Source organism: Rhipicephalus microplus, chromosome 9 (genome assembly GCF_043290135.1).
Source record: "Rhipicephalus microplus isolate Deutch F79 chromosome 9, USDA_Rmic, whole genome shotgun sequence".
NCBI classification, from domain to species: domain Eukaryota; kingdom Metazoa; phylum Arthropoda; class Arachnida; order Ixodida; family Ixodidae; genus Rhipicephalus; species Rhipicephalus microplus.
The window spans coordinates 58,273,455-58,290,905 of NC_134708.1; the positions used below are offsets into that span (position 1 = coordinate 58,273,455).

General features: G+C 46.7%; 1 protein-coding gene across 2 annotated transcripts in view; it reads right to left on the reverse strand.

Moving 5' to 3' along the window:
* The window catches only part of LOC119163303 (peroxidase-like), a 158,774-nt gene that overhangs the window by 12,760 nt on the left and 128,563 nt on the right, over window positions 1-17,451 (reverse strand). For both annotated transcript variants that reach the window (XM_075873700.1, XM_075873701.1), the window contains exons 4-8: window positions 7,371-7,597; window positions 5,234-5,369; window positions 4,238-4,461; window positions 1,886-2,083; window positions 709-864 (exon numbers count right to left, since the gene is read on the reverse strand). In XM_075873700.1, coding sequence (XP_075729815.1) covers window positions 709-864; window positions 1,886-2,083; window positions 4,238-4,461; window positions 5,234-5,369; window positions 7,371-7,597 — 941 coding nt within the window. The remainder of the gene's footprint in view (window positions 1-708; window positions 865-1,885; window positions 2,084-4,237; window positions 4,462-5,233; window positions 5,370-7,370; window positions 7,598-17,451) is intronic.

A 17,451-nucleotide genomic window follows, 5' to 3' on the forward strand; every position in this document is an offset into this window, starting at 1 on the left:
ATTTCATATGCCTAAAAGAAGGGTCAAAGGATACCTTTATTTTTTCTTAGAGTGCACCCTTTCGACGCAAATCCCCAGCTGCGCCTTGCGTACTTTATACTAAAAAAATCATTGACTTTTCTTTTGCCTCCCCTAATTTAGTACGCCCCCCCCCTCTTTTTTTTTGCAACCTCCACCTGTGTTTTTTGCATTGCCTTTTGCATTGCCTTTAGCTCCTCTTCGAGTTGCAGGAGAGGATACGAAGTAAGGTGTTTACTCAAACGTGACGTGACTTTTCCCTCAGATTTTCGCTGCCTGAATTCAGCCCTCAGGTTGCAATGGCATACCACAATTCAATTTTTTTTTCTTCCTGATTGGGATGAAGAGTAACTCCTAGCATTTGAATCTTGGTTGCGTTGCAATCGAGGAAATGTGGTATACGCACTATGGTTTGCACTTTCAGCAGTTGCAGCCTTGAAAAAGCCGATAACGCTTTCAAAACGCGGGCTCCAGTGACATCCAGAGTTCAAGAATGTCTCATCTCTTCAAGCTTCCACACTTTGCTGAAATTCCGCCTATTTTGTATTCGTTAGTGTTTTTTTTCTATAGCTGGTTAACCAGATTCGCCAAACAACCGTGCATCGTTACGCTTGCCTTTGGTTTTCTCGTACGGTCGCGCCTATAGCGTGAGACGCTTCTCGTGGATATGAACCGAAATGTTTAACTCACCGAGGCTGCACAGCGGGCACCTGGCCGAGCGGGGGAAGTTCATGCAGTGCTCGCCGTACTTGCCGAAGAAGTGGTCCGTCGGCGGGATGTCGAACGAGAAACAGCGAGGAGAGTGGCGCGTCTCCGTCGAGCAGCAGTCGATCACGTCGTTTGGATCTGAGGTAAAATAGTAAACGTTACCGTCCGCACCAAAGTACGTGCATCGATGTCGTCCCTTGTAGCACAAAAACAGCGCAAAAAACAACAATAGATAGACAGAAGAAACAGACACAGAACGCTGTCCTGTTTCTTATGTCTCTACCATGTTGTTCTTATGCTGTGTTTTTATACGAATGTGTACCAACAAGCTCAAATTTACACGATTCTGATGCCCTTTATGTAAGCGTCAATTACCACGTGCTGCAGTACGTCGTCTTAAAGGGACACCAAAGTCAAATAACAATTTGCGTCAGAGTGAGAGCTCAATGTATGACAACACCTGAAACGACAATATTATTAACAACAGTGCCTATACTTACTGAGAAATTAAGGTAAATGCACAAGAGCACAAGCGCCGAAGTAGGACATCTTCAAAATGATCCAGATGAAATCAGACGGACCGCTTAAAATTAATCACTGGTAATCAATTTAACTGCACTAAATAAAGAACTTTCCGTGCATCAAGACACGCAATAAAATGCTGCTTGTTCGTTTCTGTTCGGTTCACGAAAAAAAAAGAAGCTCCGTACGTTACTATGGAGAAATGCGCGAGTGGTTCAAATATTAATTTTTCGCGTGGTTAGATGGGACAGGTAATGCCATCTAGCTGGACGCAGTTGAAACAAAAGCATCTTCAATCTCTGAGCAAATGGAGGGAAATTGATTGAGGGCCGTTGTTGCTGCTGTGGCTCCCACTGCTTTCGGTATGCTGCTACTATGGCAGTAAAGCCGAGCAACCTCGTGCTCGGCAACAGTGACGTGAGTCGGTCCGGTCGGCCCGCTTCTTGGGGCGGGTATTTTGAAGTGCGCTAACCCAATGCGGACCACTAAAACGTGATTTTATTTCAAAATAGCCCCTTCCTTGGCACAAAAGTAACACTACGAGGTTTCTGGAGCGCCATTTAAACAATCAACGTCGACTTAATGGTTGACTTTCGTGTCCCTTTACACTCTCGTACGTTGCTGCGATCATACTCACTTCCGAGATCGACGATCTCCCCGGGCACGCTTGAGATGGGAGCCAGGGCAAAGTCGTGGTCCAGAAACTGTCCCCACTGCATGAGCATGTGCGTGGTATCTCGAGACGGCCGGTCCAGGTCCACGTGTACCGTGGTGGAGACCATGCGAGGGTTCGGTAGCTCGGCGCCCGTCTCCGAGATGCGAGGCGAGGAAACACCTGCATTGGAGAACATGCGGGATATCACGTCTAGCGCCCACGCACACAGGGCAGCGAGTCGCTGCAACGCAGTTCTCACGATGTCTGTCAGGCAAGACGAAAAGGCTCATAAGTCGCCAGTATGAAGGGATACTAAATTTTATGGTGGCAATATTCTTTCGCGCAATTATAGGCTTAGCGTTGACGGTGTTTAATTGCGGAACGGTAACGTAAAAAAAAACGCCGTGAAGCTTTTGTAATCAGAATTTTTTAATATGCGGCGAATATGAAGTCGTAAGCACAAGCGACAACCCATGCTGAAAACAGTCGGTGTGAGAGCGGTTCGCGTTAGAGTGCTGCCGTTTGATGCGCATGTGGGCACTCTGCATGCGCTCTGTTTGACGTGTTCCGCTGGCTTATTCCGCAAAGGTGGCGTCGCTTTTCATCATGCAACTTCTTTTACTTCGGGAATAGCACAAAATACAGTGGGGATAGATTATAACATACGTGCTCTAATTGTCCGAACTAATTATGGCGCGCATGACAGCATCAGGCTACGTGACTACGTGCAGCAACGTAATCAACTCCATATTTCCAGCTTCAAGGCTGTTCTGCTAGGCCACAGGACGCGGCTTTTTTTGTTACTTTTCACCACTAAAAGTTATCAATCATACTCAAAACGCGAGAAAAATGCCTGAATATGTCACTCTATTTCATGGTCATTTCATTTCTACCAGGGTATAATCACACGTTATGATCTCTTGTCGGTCCCTTTAGAGTGTCCTTCCTTGTGGTTGTGCTTCTTACGGTAGTTCTTAATCGTTACGTTCGGAAAAGATACAAAGTCACGAGAGAAGTAGATTGGACGAGAAAGAGCGCGAAATAATGGTCAAGAACACACTGAGTTTCCGATGCTCCTGCTTTGCCTTTTTATCCAGTTTTCGCGAAGTCATCCTAACCTAGATTTGCCCTTCTTCTTGTCCTCGCATCTTCCAAAAATGCTTCGTTTCTTCCTTAGTGCTTGTCGGCACTCATGGTCGACGCTACTTATCGACAGCTATTTCCTATCCAGTCGTTTTTTTTTTCTTTCGTAGTTTTGCGTACTCTTCACAGCAAGATATTGTTGCGTGGGGGAATGACAGAAAAAAAGGCGTATTATTTACAATATTCACAGTTCACATTAGTGCAGCCAAAAACAACGAAGATGGCGAGAGCAGGCACACCTAGTTCTTCACTTCTTCGTTCGCTTGGAGAGCGGCAAATAGCAATATGTCTAAATCATTGGTTAAGCAGAGCGTCTACTTTATGCACAAGGCTTTTTGTCCAACAAGGCTGCCGATGACCACGTCTGTCATTCAGAGCGCATATTTATATAACGTGATTCTTGCAGGAGTTGGCGAGACAGCAGAGTGAATTAAGCGCGGTAACTGTCTCTCTTAATCGGAGACACCGCAACAGCACTGAATCAACACACCACTTTCACAGTTGAGGACACCTAGACCACAGTGAATTGACACACTGTCTCTCTATCTGCTTAGAACTTTTAATGCGCGCTGAATTCACACACTTTTTTTGGAGTTCAGGACATCTCGACAGCAGCACTCATTCTCTATCTATAGATTTAACACGCGTTAACCACACTGGATTCACACGCTCTTTTTAGGGTGAAGTTCGTTTAGGTAAAGCCATGTGCCCTGTCCGTCGGCGTGGCACGGTATGGATATCCACATGAATAACCACATGAATATCCATACGCTATGGATATACATACGATGAACCATATGGATACCATATGCATATCCATGTGAATCTCTATATGAAAATCCACATGGCCAACTCAACACCATAAGCACATTGTGATGAATAATCAACGTTTTGTGTACTGTACACATGTGTTGTCACGTCTTTGGATGATCGGCTGGGCAATGTACGGGGGCTAATGATCAACCGGAGCTTCGCCCACTCGTCATCATTCACTTCGTGGATGTGCTGTGATTTTTTTCTTGTTTGAGGACACTTCAACGACACTACAAGTACACACATATTCTCTCTTTCGGTTTGGCACAGCTCCACCGGAGGAGAGAAAACAGGAAGCGCGATGTGCAGAAGCGATTCCTCAGTGCGGAGAGGTGATCTTTCCGCGGCTTGTGAGCGAAGCAAGACGCGGGGACTCACCGTCAGCGTATCTGGGTGGCAGCAGGCGGCGCATGCAGGAGAAGGCGGCGCCCCAGTCCGGGTGCTCCAGGTTGTTGCACGAGCCGTCCAACTCGCGGAACGGTCCGGGCCGGCACACGTGGTTGCTGAGTTGCTGGCAGCGCTCGCGCACCAGCTGCAGTCGCGAGCCGGCCAGGTTGGTGCGGGCCAGGCCGTGGAACTCGTCCTCCCAGAACATCTTCATCCTAGACGTGGAGACATAAACCACTTCAGCTTGGAATGGAGGTCGACACTCCGGACACTAGTTTATTAGAACTCGCCGGGTACCTAACTGCATTTATGTGTGCGCTTGAAACGACTCAACGGTGAAAGCAACCCGTTTCTCCTCACTCGATGTACTTATCCCCAACCGCCCATCTCTTCATATAGCTTTCCGCACCTGACGACTCTGCGATGACACCATAAAACGTCACACATGTTGAGGCTTTGTGACGTCGCTATGACGTCGTATGGCGGCGTCATTCTGTGATGGTTATTTTCGCATCAGTGGTGTTGATACCACTAGATTTAGTTCAAGTTTCATGAGGCATGCCAGCCTTTTGGCTTGCCACTGGTAAACTGTAGAAAAGAGTCAGTGCCTGAGTGATTACTATTATTTCTTTCACCCTTAACACACGAAGCTTGTGCTTCCGTTGATGTTTCTTACTGCAACATTTTTTACTACAAATTTTGAAGAGTAGAAAGAATAACATGGCCCAAATCTCAAGGAAGATGTAACAAAACACCCAAAGGACGAACTAACGGAAATCTCTCATTATTTTCGTTTTGCTCTTTGCTATAAGCTGGGATAACGCATGCGCTACATATATGCTGCAGCAAGTGAAAAAAGATGTAATTGAACCACATGAAATCAACGACCTCTAAATACGACCCAATAAATTTACAAACACTGAACACCTACACAAGCCGACCGTGATGTTTCTTACAGATTTAAAACTAGTTACGATAAAAGCTCACTTGTGCGACAAAAGGCGCGTGGTCTCCTCAAAGAGGTGTGCCATCTCGTCCATTGCTATCGCTTTATCCTTGGCCACCCTCGTTTGCATGTGGCGCGCCGACGCTGGGCACACCGGCAGTGGCGACACTCGAAGACCTGCAGCGAAGGACCACCGTTAGAACACAGTCAGTATACCGTAATATGGAGTGTCATGAATGGCCACTATCCCCAATTAATGGTAGATTACCCCTATCCCTCAAGAGGAAGGTATATAACAGCTGAATCTTAGCAGAGACCTGGAGCAGAAACCTGGAGGATTACAAAGAGGGTTCAACTTAGGTCGAGGACGACGCAGCGAGCAATGTAAAAGAAAATATAAAAGCTGTGACCGCAAGGGACAAGAAGAGAGTAGGGTGTATCAGATGCAGTGTTGAAGACGTCATGGTCCAAATCAAGAAGTAGAAATGATCATGAGTAGGACACGTAGCACAAAGGCAAGGTAACCACTGGTCATTAAGGATCACAGTATGGATTCCGAGAGGAGGAAAGCTGGTGAAGGGGAGACAGAAAGTTAGGTGGGCGGGTGATATTAGGAAGTTTACGAAAAGGCAGCAGCAAGCACAGGACCGAGTTGACTGATGGAACATGAGAGAGACCTTTGTCCTGCAGTGGGCGTAGTCAGGCTGATGATGTTGAATAGAGAGTGTCCCAGCTAACCTTAGGCAAGATACTATACGTCTTATCCTCTGGTTCCACCGCTGTGCTCTAGTGCCTGTGGCACTCGACTGCTAAACAAAAGGTCGCGGGATTGAATCCCATCTGCGGCGGCTGCATTTTCCATGAAGACGAAAATGTTTGAGGCCCATGTACTTTGATTTTGGTGCCCGTTAAAGAGCCTCAGGTGGTTGAAATTCCCGGACACCTCCACTACGGCATCTCTGATTATCATATAGTGATTTAGAGATATTAAGCCCGAAGTATCATAGTTAGTCTTATCTTTAGTTACTTTCAAATAATGTACTATGTCTCTGATACGCAAACGTGGTGTGGCTGGAAATGCGCACCACGTGTACCTAATAACAGCACCTTCTGCGAATTCCAGTCTTTATTTTATTTAAAGATGTTTATAATCATCGTTAAGATGATACACCATAATTGCGCCAGGGTGAATACAAAAACGTTCTTTCAGGGGTATTTGAAAGCGAACAAATACGAGACAGAGAGAGCAAAGGAGAACACAGAATGACCGGGCGAGCGCCCCTACACCAGCCCACTATAGGTCGTCAAAACCCGTGGAGCTCACTCAGACTTACTTATGAAATATATTTCGAGCTCTGGACTCACTCGGACTAGCACTCACGAAAATTGTCTTCAACCGGACTCACTCAAACTCAGACTCACTGCTCGATCTGAGTCTGAGTGAGCCCGAGTGAGTCGACTCACGAGTGAGTTCACTGACGTATGCAGTCCACCATATATACGAACTTTACAGCAATGTTAGAGGCATGTCATGAACTCTGTTCGTATACTACTACCTGTACATTTGAACGAATAGACGTTGGTTATGGAACTTAAAAATTCCTTGAAACACTATAGCAGAGTGAATATATTGTAACGTGCACTTATGGGGGTGTACTTACGCACATTAGTAGAACACATAATAATAAAATGCGCCTATCAGAATATAATGTGCAAAGGAAGTAGAGAAAACAACTTTGTTAAATAAACTGTCCTATATCGAGGTTATTGCAAAAGAGGAGGTCGATATGGTATTATTCTTTCTTCTTGTCTGTTTTTCTAGTAAAATCATGCTAGGCACTCTACCTGAGCTCGATTTATATTGAAGGTCCTCATTAGAGAGTGAGAGGATAAATTGAGAGCAAGGCAGGGAAGTCACCCAGAATTGTAGCATTTCGAATGCTGCCTTGCCCTCAGAAGAGAGGAAAGAAAGACGAGACGGAAAGCAAAGAGAAAAATATACGTGCGAAAAACAAAAAGTGGGTGTGCTATAGCCTGTTCAATGGGCCACTACCATGCGAAAAAAGTTCAATAAGGCCTTGTTCCTAATCAGACACTTTTCAATGCTGCTGCTAGAAGAAGAGGGTCCGGGAAGGAAGCTATCAGGGTTCACACGCATGCACACAAGATACATCTCACCCTTGGCGGCGTGGCTCTTCTCGATTGCCTTCTGCTTGATGATGATGCGGTGCGCCTCCATGGCCGCTTCGTCGAGCACTTCTACGGACACGGCAGACACGGTGGGCGAGGTCGGGTCCAGCGGGAAAGAGATGCGAGGGCGCCACAGGAAGCGAGCCAAGGGATTCCTCTGGGCCGCCGAGGAGGGCACGAGCAGCATGACCGCGGCGAGCACGGGAAGCAAGTGGCTGCAGAGAAAACGAAATACACAGTCAGGTACACGCTTCGAAGGGCTTCAAAAGCGAGTCACCTTGGGCTTGTCGGTGCGTGATCATAGTAGAAAACAGCGCAACGCAACGGAGACAAGGAAGACCAAACAGGGAACAACGGACATTTGAAGCACTGTTCAAATCCCCTACTTGTCACAACCAGACTTTGGCTGTCCAGTACGCCCACAATAGGGTAGGCGGGACTAGCTGACGTAGAATATAGGCTGGCGCGTTCGCGTCTTGTACATGATAGGCAGTAAAGTCCATATGAATAAGAATGAGGGGAAAAAGGAGGCAAGGGAAAGTTGTTTATGTTATGGCACGTAGATTAACAACTGAGTAAAACTGTGAGATATCTCGTGCGAGTAGTGAAAGATTGACGTCCATCCTGTCAGAAACGCGAGAATGCTCTTGAGCTTCAGCGACTATAGCGCAGAACTGGGTGCAGCTAACCGTCTTCGGTTCGGTTTAATACATGGTATACCAACTATCGCTATCACCCGTACCACAAATCTTACGCCGGATGCAATGAATTGCGGTCAATCTTGATGCTGATTGTATTTGCAAACGCAATCAAAAGACCAATGAAAGAGAGAGAAGCACAAAAAGGAAACTGAATTCGAATACCAAATTTCGGTATCAACGGAAAAGCTTTTAAAATAGATTTGCTGGTAATAGAATATGTGATTCAAACGATATGGTGAACGTATTAATGATTAAGGCGGCTGAGTCAACGATTAACTTGTGAACGAATTAAAATATTCGTGGATTCAGCTCGCAGTGACTAACTCACGCGATTTTTCCTTTGTTGGTGTCACTCATCGTCGCCCTGTAGGGGTTATTTTTGGTCATTAAGTTCAATATTATGAATATTGATTAATGTTTGCTCGTATAAAGACTATAATAATAAGAAGAATGTTTTCTTTCTTTTTTTTTTGCTAATATTAGCCTTGGTTTGCATTTCGATTAGACATTACACGAGGTTGTAGTTATACGGAGACAGAAAATGTTTTTATATCGTGTGTTTACTTTCGTCGTTTTATTATTATTATTATTATTATTATTATTATTATTATTATTATTATTATTATTATTATTATTATTATTATTATTATTATCATTATTACATATCACTGGCACTAAGCCTACAAGAGAATGAGCGAAGCGCTCATAAGAAAGCGTTCATGCAACGACCCGTGCGCTGTATGAAGCCGTCATCTCTCTGTACGGAACAATAGGTCGATATATTTTGTCGCTCCATTCAGAATACGGGCGTAAGTACGCTTGTCGAGCAACCTCTTCGGACAATGGCCCATTATTGCAATGCGCGGAGCGGCGTGGTCAGTCCGACTCTGTGTCCACTGCATTAGTCCGGCGCTATCGGCGGCAAACAGTTTACGGTGTAGCAGGGAAGCAAAAAAAAAAACTGCTCGTGAATCGTTGGAGGTAGGGCAGGGAATGGACGCATACTCGAATGTCGTCAGGTAATTGTGCTGTAAAGCTTACGACCCCCTCTCGCGTTCGCATGGGAGTCGCTCCGCGGCTGGCGCGGTTAAAATCAAACCGATAAACACTGCAGCGGTGCACAGTGGTCATACACTGCAGAGGGCTCACTGTCCGGAGCAACGCTGCCTTAACGGTCGAGACCAGTATGCGATGAAGTCGGGAGGGGAGAAAAAATGGGGCGTATACGGTGACCACGTCGTTTGTTCTCGAGCTTGCAGCTCTGCATCAATACGTTCATTGAACTGTCACCAATTGGGATACTGTAACACTCGCGACCCCGTGAATACACGTGTGCATATCTGTCTTATTTATTGATCACATATTTCGAAATTGGTCGGCGCTTTTATCTTGGCGGGAGAGACTTTGCAGTTCCTCACAAGACGTTAGAGGGCTAGCATTGGCTCGCAGATTGTTGCAGACGGGCTGGTACGTCCGCCCAGCTTTATCACACACAATTGATACCGACACTTATCTCAGCCCCTCTGGCGAGTAGTGCTGTGACTTCGCTTGCCCCTCGTTACGATGCACGGACCTAATGAACCAGGACAAGTGGGTATCATCTACTGAGAGCCCTATGCAGGGGCTCAACTGCGGGCTGTTAACAAGGCCTGCGATGCGGTTGTCCGGCTTGGCCTTACTGTCTCCAACGTGGGAATGGCTCGCTGCGCCCTGAGTCGTGCACCTCAGTACTTTCGATGAAGTTTCGCATCCACGCGTTCATCTGCAGGGTACCTAAAAGTAGTGCCACTTAAATGTCCAATGATGTTATTCTCGTTCCATAAAGGATGACTGGTCGCAGTAAGATATTATGCAACGAACTGCTTTTGAAAAGAAATAATTGTCAACCATCATTAAATGTGGTGCGTGTGCGTCACTTATACCTCTTAGGTTAAACATTGGGGGCCAATGTGGCAGCACATTTGAGATGACCAGTTAGCTTTGTAACTTTTGGTATTGAAAAATCTCGGCCGCCCGGGACTTCTAAAAGCAGCCAGGCACGCAGATTGCCCGGCGAGTATCAGCAAGTTTTTTGTTGCTGTAAACACGACTATTGTCTATACTTCGATCACTATCCATACACTTTCGGTTGGCGTAACTGTACGCGAAATATACTGCTTGTGAATTGAGGTACATAAATAAAGGAAATGTTTAGAAACGCAAGTATGTCAACCACGAGGTAGTGTTCCATATGGCCATATTGTCCGGAGAGAGAGGAGGGGGGGGGGCAGGAGGTGATCGAATAAAAAGGGAATTAGCTGGGAAAGGGGCAGAAAGATGAAGAGTTCGGTAAACTGAAGCACCCGCATACTACACTGAGACGCACAAGACTGTGCAGTTTATCAGCGAGTTTTTCCCTTCTGCTCCCTCAAATTTTTGCGCAAGACCTCGTCCTTTGTTAACGCCGGAGGCTATGCGTGTAAAGACGGCTCTCTCCGTACAAATTCTTCGAATCCCGCAGTCTCTTTCAGAAGCCGGGTGCTCAATCACTGTAGTACACAAGGTGAATACGCGACATTGACTAACTTGCACCGGAATTTGCCAAGTGACGTCATACATCCCGTCTGCCGCATCCAGAAACGAGCGTCCTCTCCTGGATGCGTCTCGGCCCTTATATATTAACGAGCTCCGTTCAAGACGTTTGCACGACGCACGTTCCTTTATTTTTTAAGTCTATTTAGTCGACGCCAAAGAATCTTCACATCGACTGTTTATCCTTAGCAAGCGAGGGAGGTCGACTCAGGAATTTCGTGCTTTCATTGTCGTCCTTTACCGTCCTACGATCTATTGAGCTTTTCAATCGTTGGAAATGAGGAGGAGCCTCCGACAGGTGTTTTTCCGACGGACACAACGTTTTGCGCAGGTAGCACGCGGGCGCGTACAGCGATTTTCCTCGCTCGGGCAAACAATTCGATTGGAGCGGCCGTCAGCGAAGAATTCTGTCAGGGCTAGCGCGGTGACCTTCAAGCGACCTTCGCTGTCCGCCTGGTGGGATAGAAGAAGGCATCGCGTGATAACGCTTGTGGAACGCATGCAGCGTTCTCACTGCTCTTCTTCAGCACCTTATAACGGTGGCTCACGGGCGTTTTCAATCGCGATCAGGGCCGATCCGATTCGGATTTCTCGATCGCGATCAACAATCGTTTCTGCTAAACGGTCCAACCTAATGCGGATCGAGTTTGGCTGCCACGTCAGTGAAATCGCCGTGTTGCAGCTAGATCGCGATTGTCTTGATCCCTGTTGCGCCTGACCGCGAATATAAGTGACCGTGTTGCTAGCACCTGATCTGGTTCAAGCCTAATTCCGATCGGCCCTTATCAAGATACAAATTATCCGTATGACACCACTACTACTCTTCTACCCTATCTCAACTATCTACCCTGAGGTGTTGGGTTAGGCTCCATCAAGGGTTGCAGAAAATGGTGCCACTTCTGTTTTCATTACAATAACCACTACCCGTAGTCCATTCTATATTGTAATCCGTTCATGTGGCTCAATGGTTTGCGTGTCCCGCTACTGAACCTGTGGTAGAGGGTTCGTCTCTGAATTACTTAACACTTTGTATGCGAAAGAGACTCGTTAGATTCTCATTGGATGCATGGAAAAAATTAGCCGCGTATCTGCATGCTTCTCTGGAAATGTCGTCGAAAGACAATAATCTTCTGCCAGCCATCTTTTGCGTGCATAGCGTCGCATTTTCACCGTAGCGTAACGAACACTAGAATCTTTATAGTTATGTATTTATGTGTTTTCTAATAAAGGAACACACCGCCTAATACCTGCGTATTAATGCTGCACCTCAGATATGTGTATTATTTGCTTTATGATTAACAGTGTTCTCACAAGTATTGCCACATGGTTTGCTTGGGTGAGATCGAAGAGTGAAAGAAGACAAAGACGATATCTCTGAGCCGCTGCTTGAGTAGTCGACTAAACGAGCCCATTTTTTATCAAGTTTGTCGAGAGTAACGTGACAAGACTGGTGGAGTTGCTGGGTACAACGTCTCGCAATCCACCCGATGCCCAAGACCCCGTCCAGCAGCCGGAACACAAGCCCTGCACCCGTGGACACTCCTGTTTATAGAGTAAGCCGCCGCCAACGAGGCCTACCGCCTGAGACACCAACCACTGACGCAGCGACTATGACTTCGACAGTATGAACACAGCCACCAGTTCAAGTTTGGTGGGTGTTCAGCGAGGGCCCAAAACCTTGGCCGGTTGGCCGAATTGTGAGGCAGGCAGGCAGACAGACAGACATACAAAAGATTTCTGCGTTCAAGTATATAATCTCTCATAGTAGAGTACCAGGTACTCTAAATCGCTAACAACTTCTTCCGAACACACAGTATCCCTAGAAAGATTATCGTACCTCATATTGTATGGTGTAATCGTGTACGTTTTAATCTTTGACGTGTCTGATGGACCTTGCGTAGCTTTGGAACAGTGGAGACTGAGGCTCACGCGAAGACGTTTCGAGGGTCTCCCGCCTGCCCCACTGTATTGTTTTTCGAAGAAAAAAAAAAAACAGGTCGTTCCGCTTTTTGCGTACGTTGTGCTATGTGCTACATGCTAGGTGGTCGTTCAAGTTTTTACGTGCTGTGCTTGAGAGTATGAGGAAACCCCGTCCGGTTGGTACTAAACGCAATGAAAGATGAAGGCAAGAGTGAAGGATGCAATGTTTTTTTTTTATTTGAACGTTTTGGATGATGCAGTGATGGCGTTACTAAACTATTTCTTTCTTCGTTGGGCGTTGTCTTCATCTTTCATCAAAACCAACGATGGGCGTTTGAACTGGCAGTGCTCCAGCATGATAGGAATACTCACAGGGACGCACAAAAGAAAAAAAAAAGCGTTCTTTCCAGTAACTATCATCCGGTCTGTGCGCTAAGGAGGAACAGCTCACTGAAATGAATGGAGCATGAGAAGGAGCTAGTACGTTTTCGTTTCAACGAGGCGTTAGCCAGTCTAAGGGGCATGTTAGTTGGAGCTTTCCGATCCCTGTTCCTGACGAGGGCTTCCTTAATAAAAATTGCCGGGGTTTTGTGTCAATGAGGAAGAACGCAGTGGAGGACTCCGGAAATTTTGACCACCCGGTGTTCTTTAACATGCACCTGAATCTAAGTGAACAGTCCTTCAACACTTCGCCTCTGTTCCTAATTGGTCTGCCATGGCTGGGGATTCGATTGCGCGACATTTCGGGTCAGCACTCGGGCGCCACTACGACAAGACAACCACGGCGGATTACGTGGGCTTCTTTATCGGGCACATAAATCGGTTTTCCAGAATTCACACCCCCCACCCCTATTGGCATAGGCGGGCGGTAGCACACCATGCAAGTGCCCCCCCCCCTCCCTATGGGAATTTTAGGGGTGAAGCTCCTTATAGTCTAAGGCTGTCCATCTTTCCGTGCGTAGCCAGCACAGGTTATCCACAGACAGACAGAGAGAGAGAGACAGAAGGATGGACAGACGCTTGTTTAGCCCCACTCATCATCATTCTATCCGTGGATATGCTCTGATTTTTTTTCCGCCATGAAATTTGAAGCAAAACATTACCATTTTAAAGAGGTGCCCCCCCCCCCCCAGTAGTTAATAGAATGTCGGCTGCCGCAGGCGGCAATCGGACTCACGAACTTGTTACTATGGCGCGTGGTATGCCACGGGGGCTCGTCGCAAACAGCGGTGGTGGGTGCCAAAAGGTCACCAACGAAAGACCCATCCTATCATTAATGCGCGTAGTCCTCGTTCGACCGTCAAGGTCGCGGATGGAAGGGCGTCCGCGTTGCGTCCTCAGCGCAAGACTGGTCGTTCTCCGGCGTATAATTGAATTCGCTCTGCGTATTACTCGAGCCCGAGGCAACGTGTGCCCGACTCCGCGTCGTCAGGTTTCGTGACAAGGTCCCGGCTGCAGTGCACACACACACGCGAATGCACCACACGCAGTGAAACATGAGGCGACAAATCTGCGCGCTACCCGGCATGAGAATTGAGCGGGCCTGTATAGGTGCAATAGAACGGCGTGTGCAACGCGCAGAAAAAACCTGTTGCGCCACGCGCCGTCGCCTGCGTGCCGACAAAGAAAGTTGCACCGCGACGGGGACGAATCGAATTCAAGGATACCACCGATTCTTATCGTCTCTTATCTTCCACCTCTTGTAGCCGTTGATAACGTACACGCAGGAAAGATGATCATGGTCTGTACGAGTGCAGTTGATACGCATCAGAGACACGGCCTCTCGGAAGGTGGTATTACACCTTAAGCCGGAGTCGTTCTTAAAACCGCGTCGTATTCCGGGCCCATGGCAAGGCGCAACGTGTGCGTTACGCACCATGAAAGTGCTGCTCACGTTTCCACTAGCCACGAGTCTTGAGGAAACTGTGCAAACAGTGTAATCGATGTGCTTCTGTGTGGCTGTATATGTTATGGGATTATCAGCGTAGATATCATAATCATCACCCAGCATGCCAGGCGAATATCGAGACTAACATCTCCAGCTTTTTATTAAAACATATCTTTCTCTTTCTCAGTTGGTTGCTGTTTACATTGGTTGCAATTATTATTACAATGATTATTACACTGATTACGCATTAGGTGATTATTGAAGCTACACTTCTGCATAAGTGGAGCAAGCGGAGCTGCCACGATTGATATGATTTTCATTTCAAGAAACAGCTGCACGAGCGCCAACGCTGCTTGTACGATATGCCTTAACTTGGCTGTAATATCGTGAACAGTGCGGAAAGACACTTGGACTTCGCATCGGAACAGTCCCCACTTTACACCAAGATGAACGTCACAGATTGTACGAACACTTAGGCAGTAGAGCGTGGCAGATGACGTTGCCGTACAACCACTCCAGCCTGTTGGTTTTCTAAATGAGAGCCGAAATTTGGAGAGCGTGTAGATGAAGTGAACGTTGCTGAGGCTAAATGCATAGAGCGTTCAGTTCGTAATTGTTGTCGCTGTCCCGCCGTCTTCGACAATTGAATGTCCCGTATCACGACTGGCTACCAGTTTCTCGTGCGAACAGCTTTAGTCTAAGCACTTCTGGGTTAGCCGTTGGTAACGAATTGGTTCTTACGCTACAAAAATGTCAACAGCAGGTACCAGTAACTTGTTACTATGCAAAGAGAAGCCACTAAAGAAGAGATCAGAAAGTCTGAGAAGGAAAGAATAAGAAGAGAAGAAAGGCAGAAGGGGTTAACAAGGGCTGAGCCTGGTAAGGTAATGGAGTGATAGGCACAATCTTAGTGAAGGTAGCGGATAGTTTGTTAGCATAGCAGTTCACTATTTAGTGTTGGCATAGCTGTGATTGTTGGCATATAGGCAAATAGTGAAGTGCCGTTGATATATCGACCATATGTCACCTGTACTTCGCTATTTACGGGTTTCCATACACCGAAAATCGCAGTAGCGGAACTGGCGGACTCCATCTCGTGGCTTGATCTACTTTGTCACGTATGACGTCACATGGCTTAGCGGTATACGTCACTGTCGGCTCTGGTTGTGGCGGGGGAATTGCCAGCAAAATGGCAAGAGCCATTGTTCTAAACGGCCAGCGTCAGTAATACGGGCCAATAATGGACGCTGACTAAATAGCCATAGATGTACAACGCCAGACATAAACTTTCCCTTTCGTTCAATTTTTGGCGTTGGTATGTCATCGTGCTATAAAATTGAGGGCTACACAGCGATACACCGGGATAGGTGTAAACGTAGGGCACAAGAAGAGAGCAAAGTGGGTCAGGGAACTAACAGTTGTGAGGGGCGTCTTAGTCGAAATCAAGAGGAAGAAATGGACATGGGCAGGGTCGTAGCACGTTCACAAGATAACCGTTGGACATATAGAGTGACATACTGCATTCTAAGAGATAGCAAGTCCTCGAAGGGGAGACAGAAAGTTAGGTGGGTAGATAATACTAAGAAGTTTGCGAGTATAGCGTGGCCTCACAAGCACAACGCCGGTTTTTGACCAAACGAGTATGAGAGATGTCTTTGCCCCACAGTGGGCTCAGTCGGGCTAATGATGATGACGATAATGATGACGTCAAACTTGACTGCCCAGGTCTTTGCCCCGCAGTGGACTCTGTCGGGCTGATTATGATGACGTTAATGATGGCGTCAGACTTGGCTTCTCTGCCCAGGTCAATTGACTCTCGTACGCCTGTCGGCAAGTGGGATTTTTTGGCTACTGCAGTTTCTCAAAAACACGCTTCGTACTGACAGCGGAGAGCTTTTAGGCTATGGTATGCCCCGCGATTGTTGGCACATTGTCGCAGCCATGAATACGTGTGGCAACCACGAAAGCGCCTCAAGCAATGATCAACGTGCATCCTCGGATGACCGGCAATGACCTTTCGAACCCAGCGACGGCCGTTTGCGTTTTCTCGTTGCCGCTGAGTTTTTACATACCCGGAACTCGATTGCGCCATAAAATTATGTTTAACGGCTGCAGCACGATTGCCAAGCCGCGTCGGAGACCACAAGCTCATACGAGCGTCAAGCCTGTACAGCACATGGTTTCTATAAAGGCGCTTTGTAGCAGCTATTCGTTTCTGCTGCCCAAGGAACTCAGAACATCACTTCTATTTGACTTGACAAATGCTTCGATGGTGAGAATACTTAAACTTTTACTGGTAGACTGCCATGCTGTTACAGGCGTCAACGAATGAAGGTCGCGACCGCTGCCTTCAACGTCTGATACCGACGGAAATGTAAGTATAGCCAACGCAAGTTAGATTTGTCACAATGAAACCTGAAGTAGAAAGAGAGAAAAAGAGATGGAAGGAGCTAAATAAGGCAAACGCAGGGACGGAATAGCAAGCCAGATGATCAGCCTGGCTAACATAAGGCGGATATTGTTAAAGTATGCTTCTTTGTTTCCCCTTGAATCTATGGTTAAGAGTGATTCGTTACGACTTTCATATCACCTGCCGTTTCTTTGATAGTACGCCTTGTCTTGTCAAAATAAGTATAAGTACTTTTAAAAGAATGTAAACACTCGAGATAGACAGTTTATTTTTTTATTTTTTGCGTTTCGCTTTGTAAAACTGAATAATTTGACTGATATGTGGGGTTTAACCTCCCAAAACCACCATATTTTATGAGAGAAGCCGTAGGGGAGGGCTCAGGATATTTAGTTCAACTGAAGTTCTTTAACGTGCACCCAAATCTGAACACACGAACCTACAGTATTTTAGCCTCTATCGAAACTGCAGCCACTGCAGTCGGGATTCGATCCCGTGACCTGCGGATCAGCAGCCGAGTGCTTTAGCAACTAGATCACTGCGGCGGGGCCTCACTTTAGTAACAGCACACACGGAAATAGA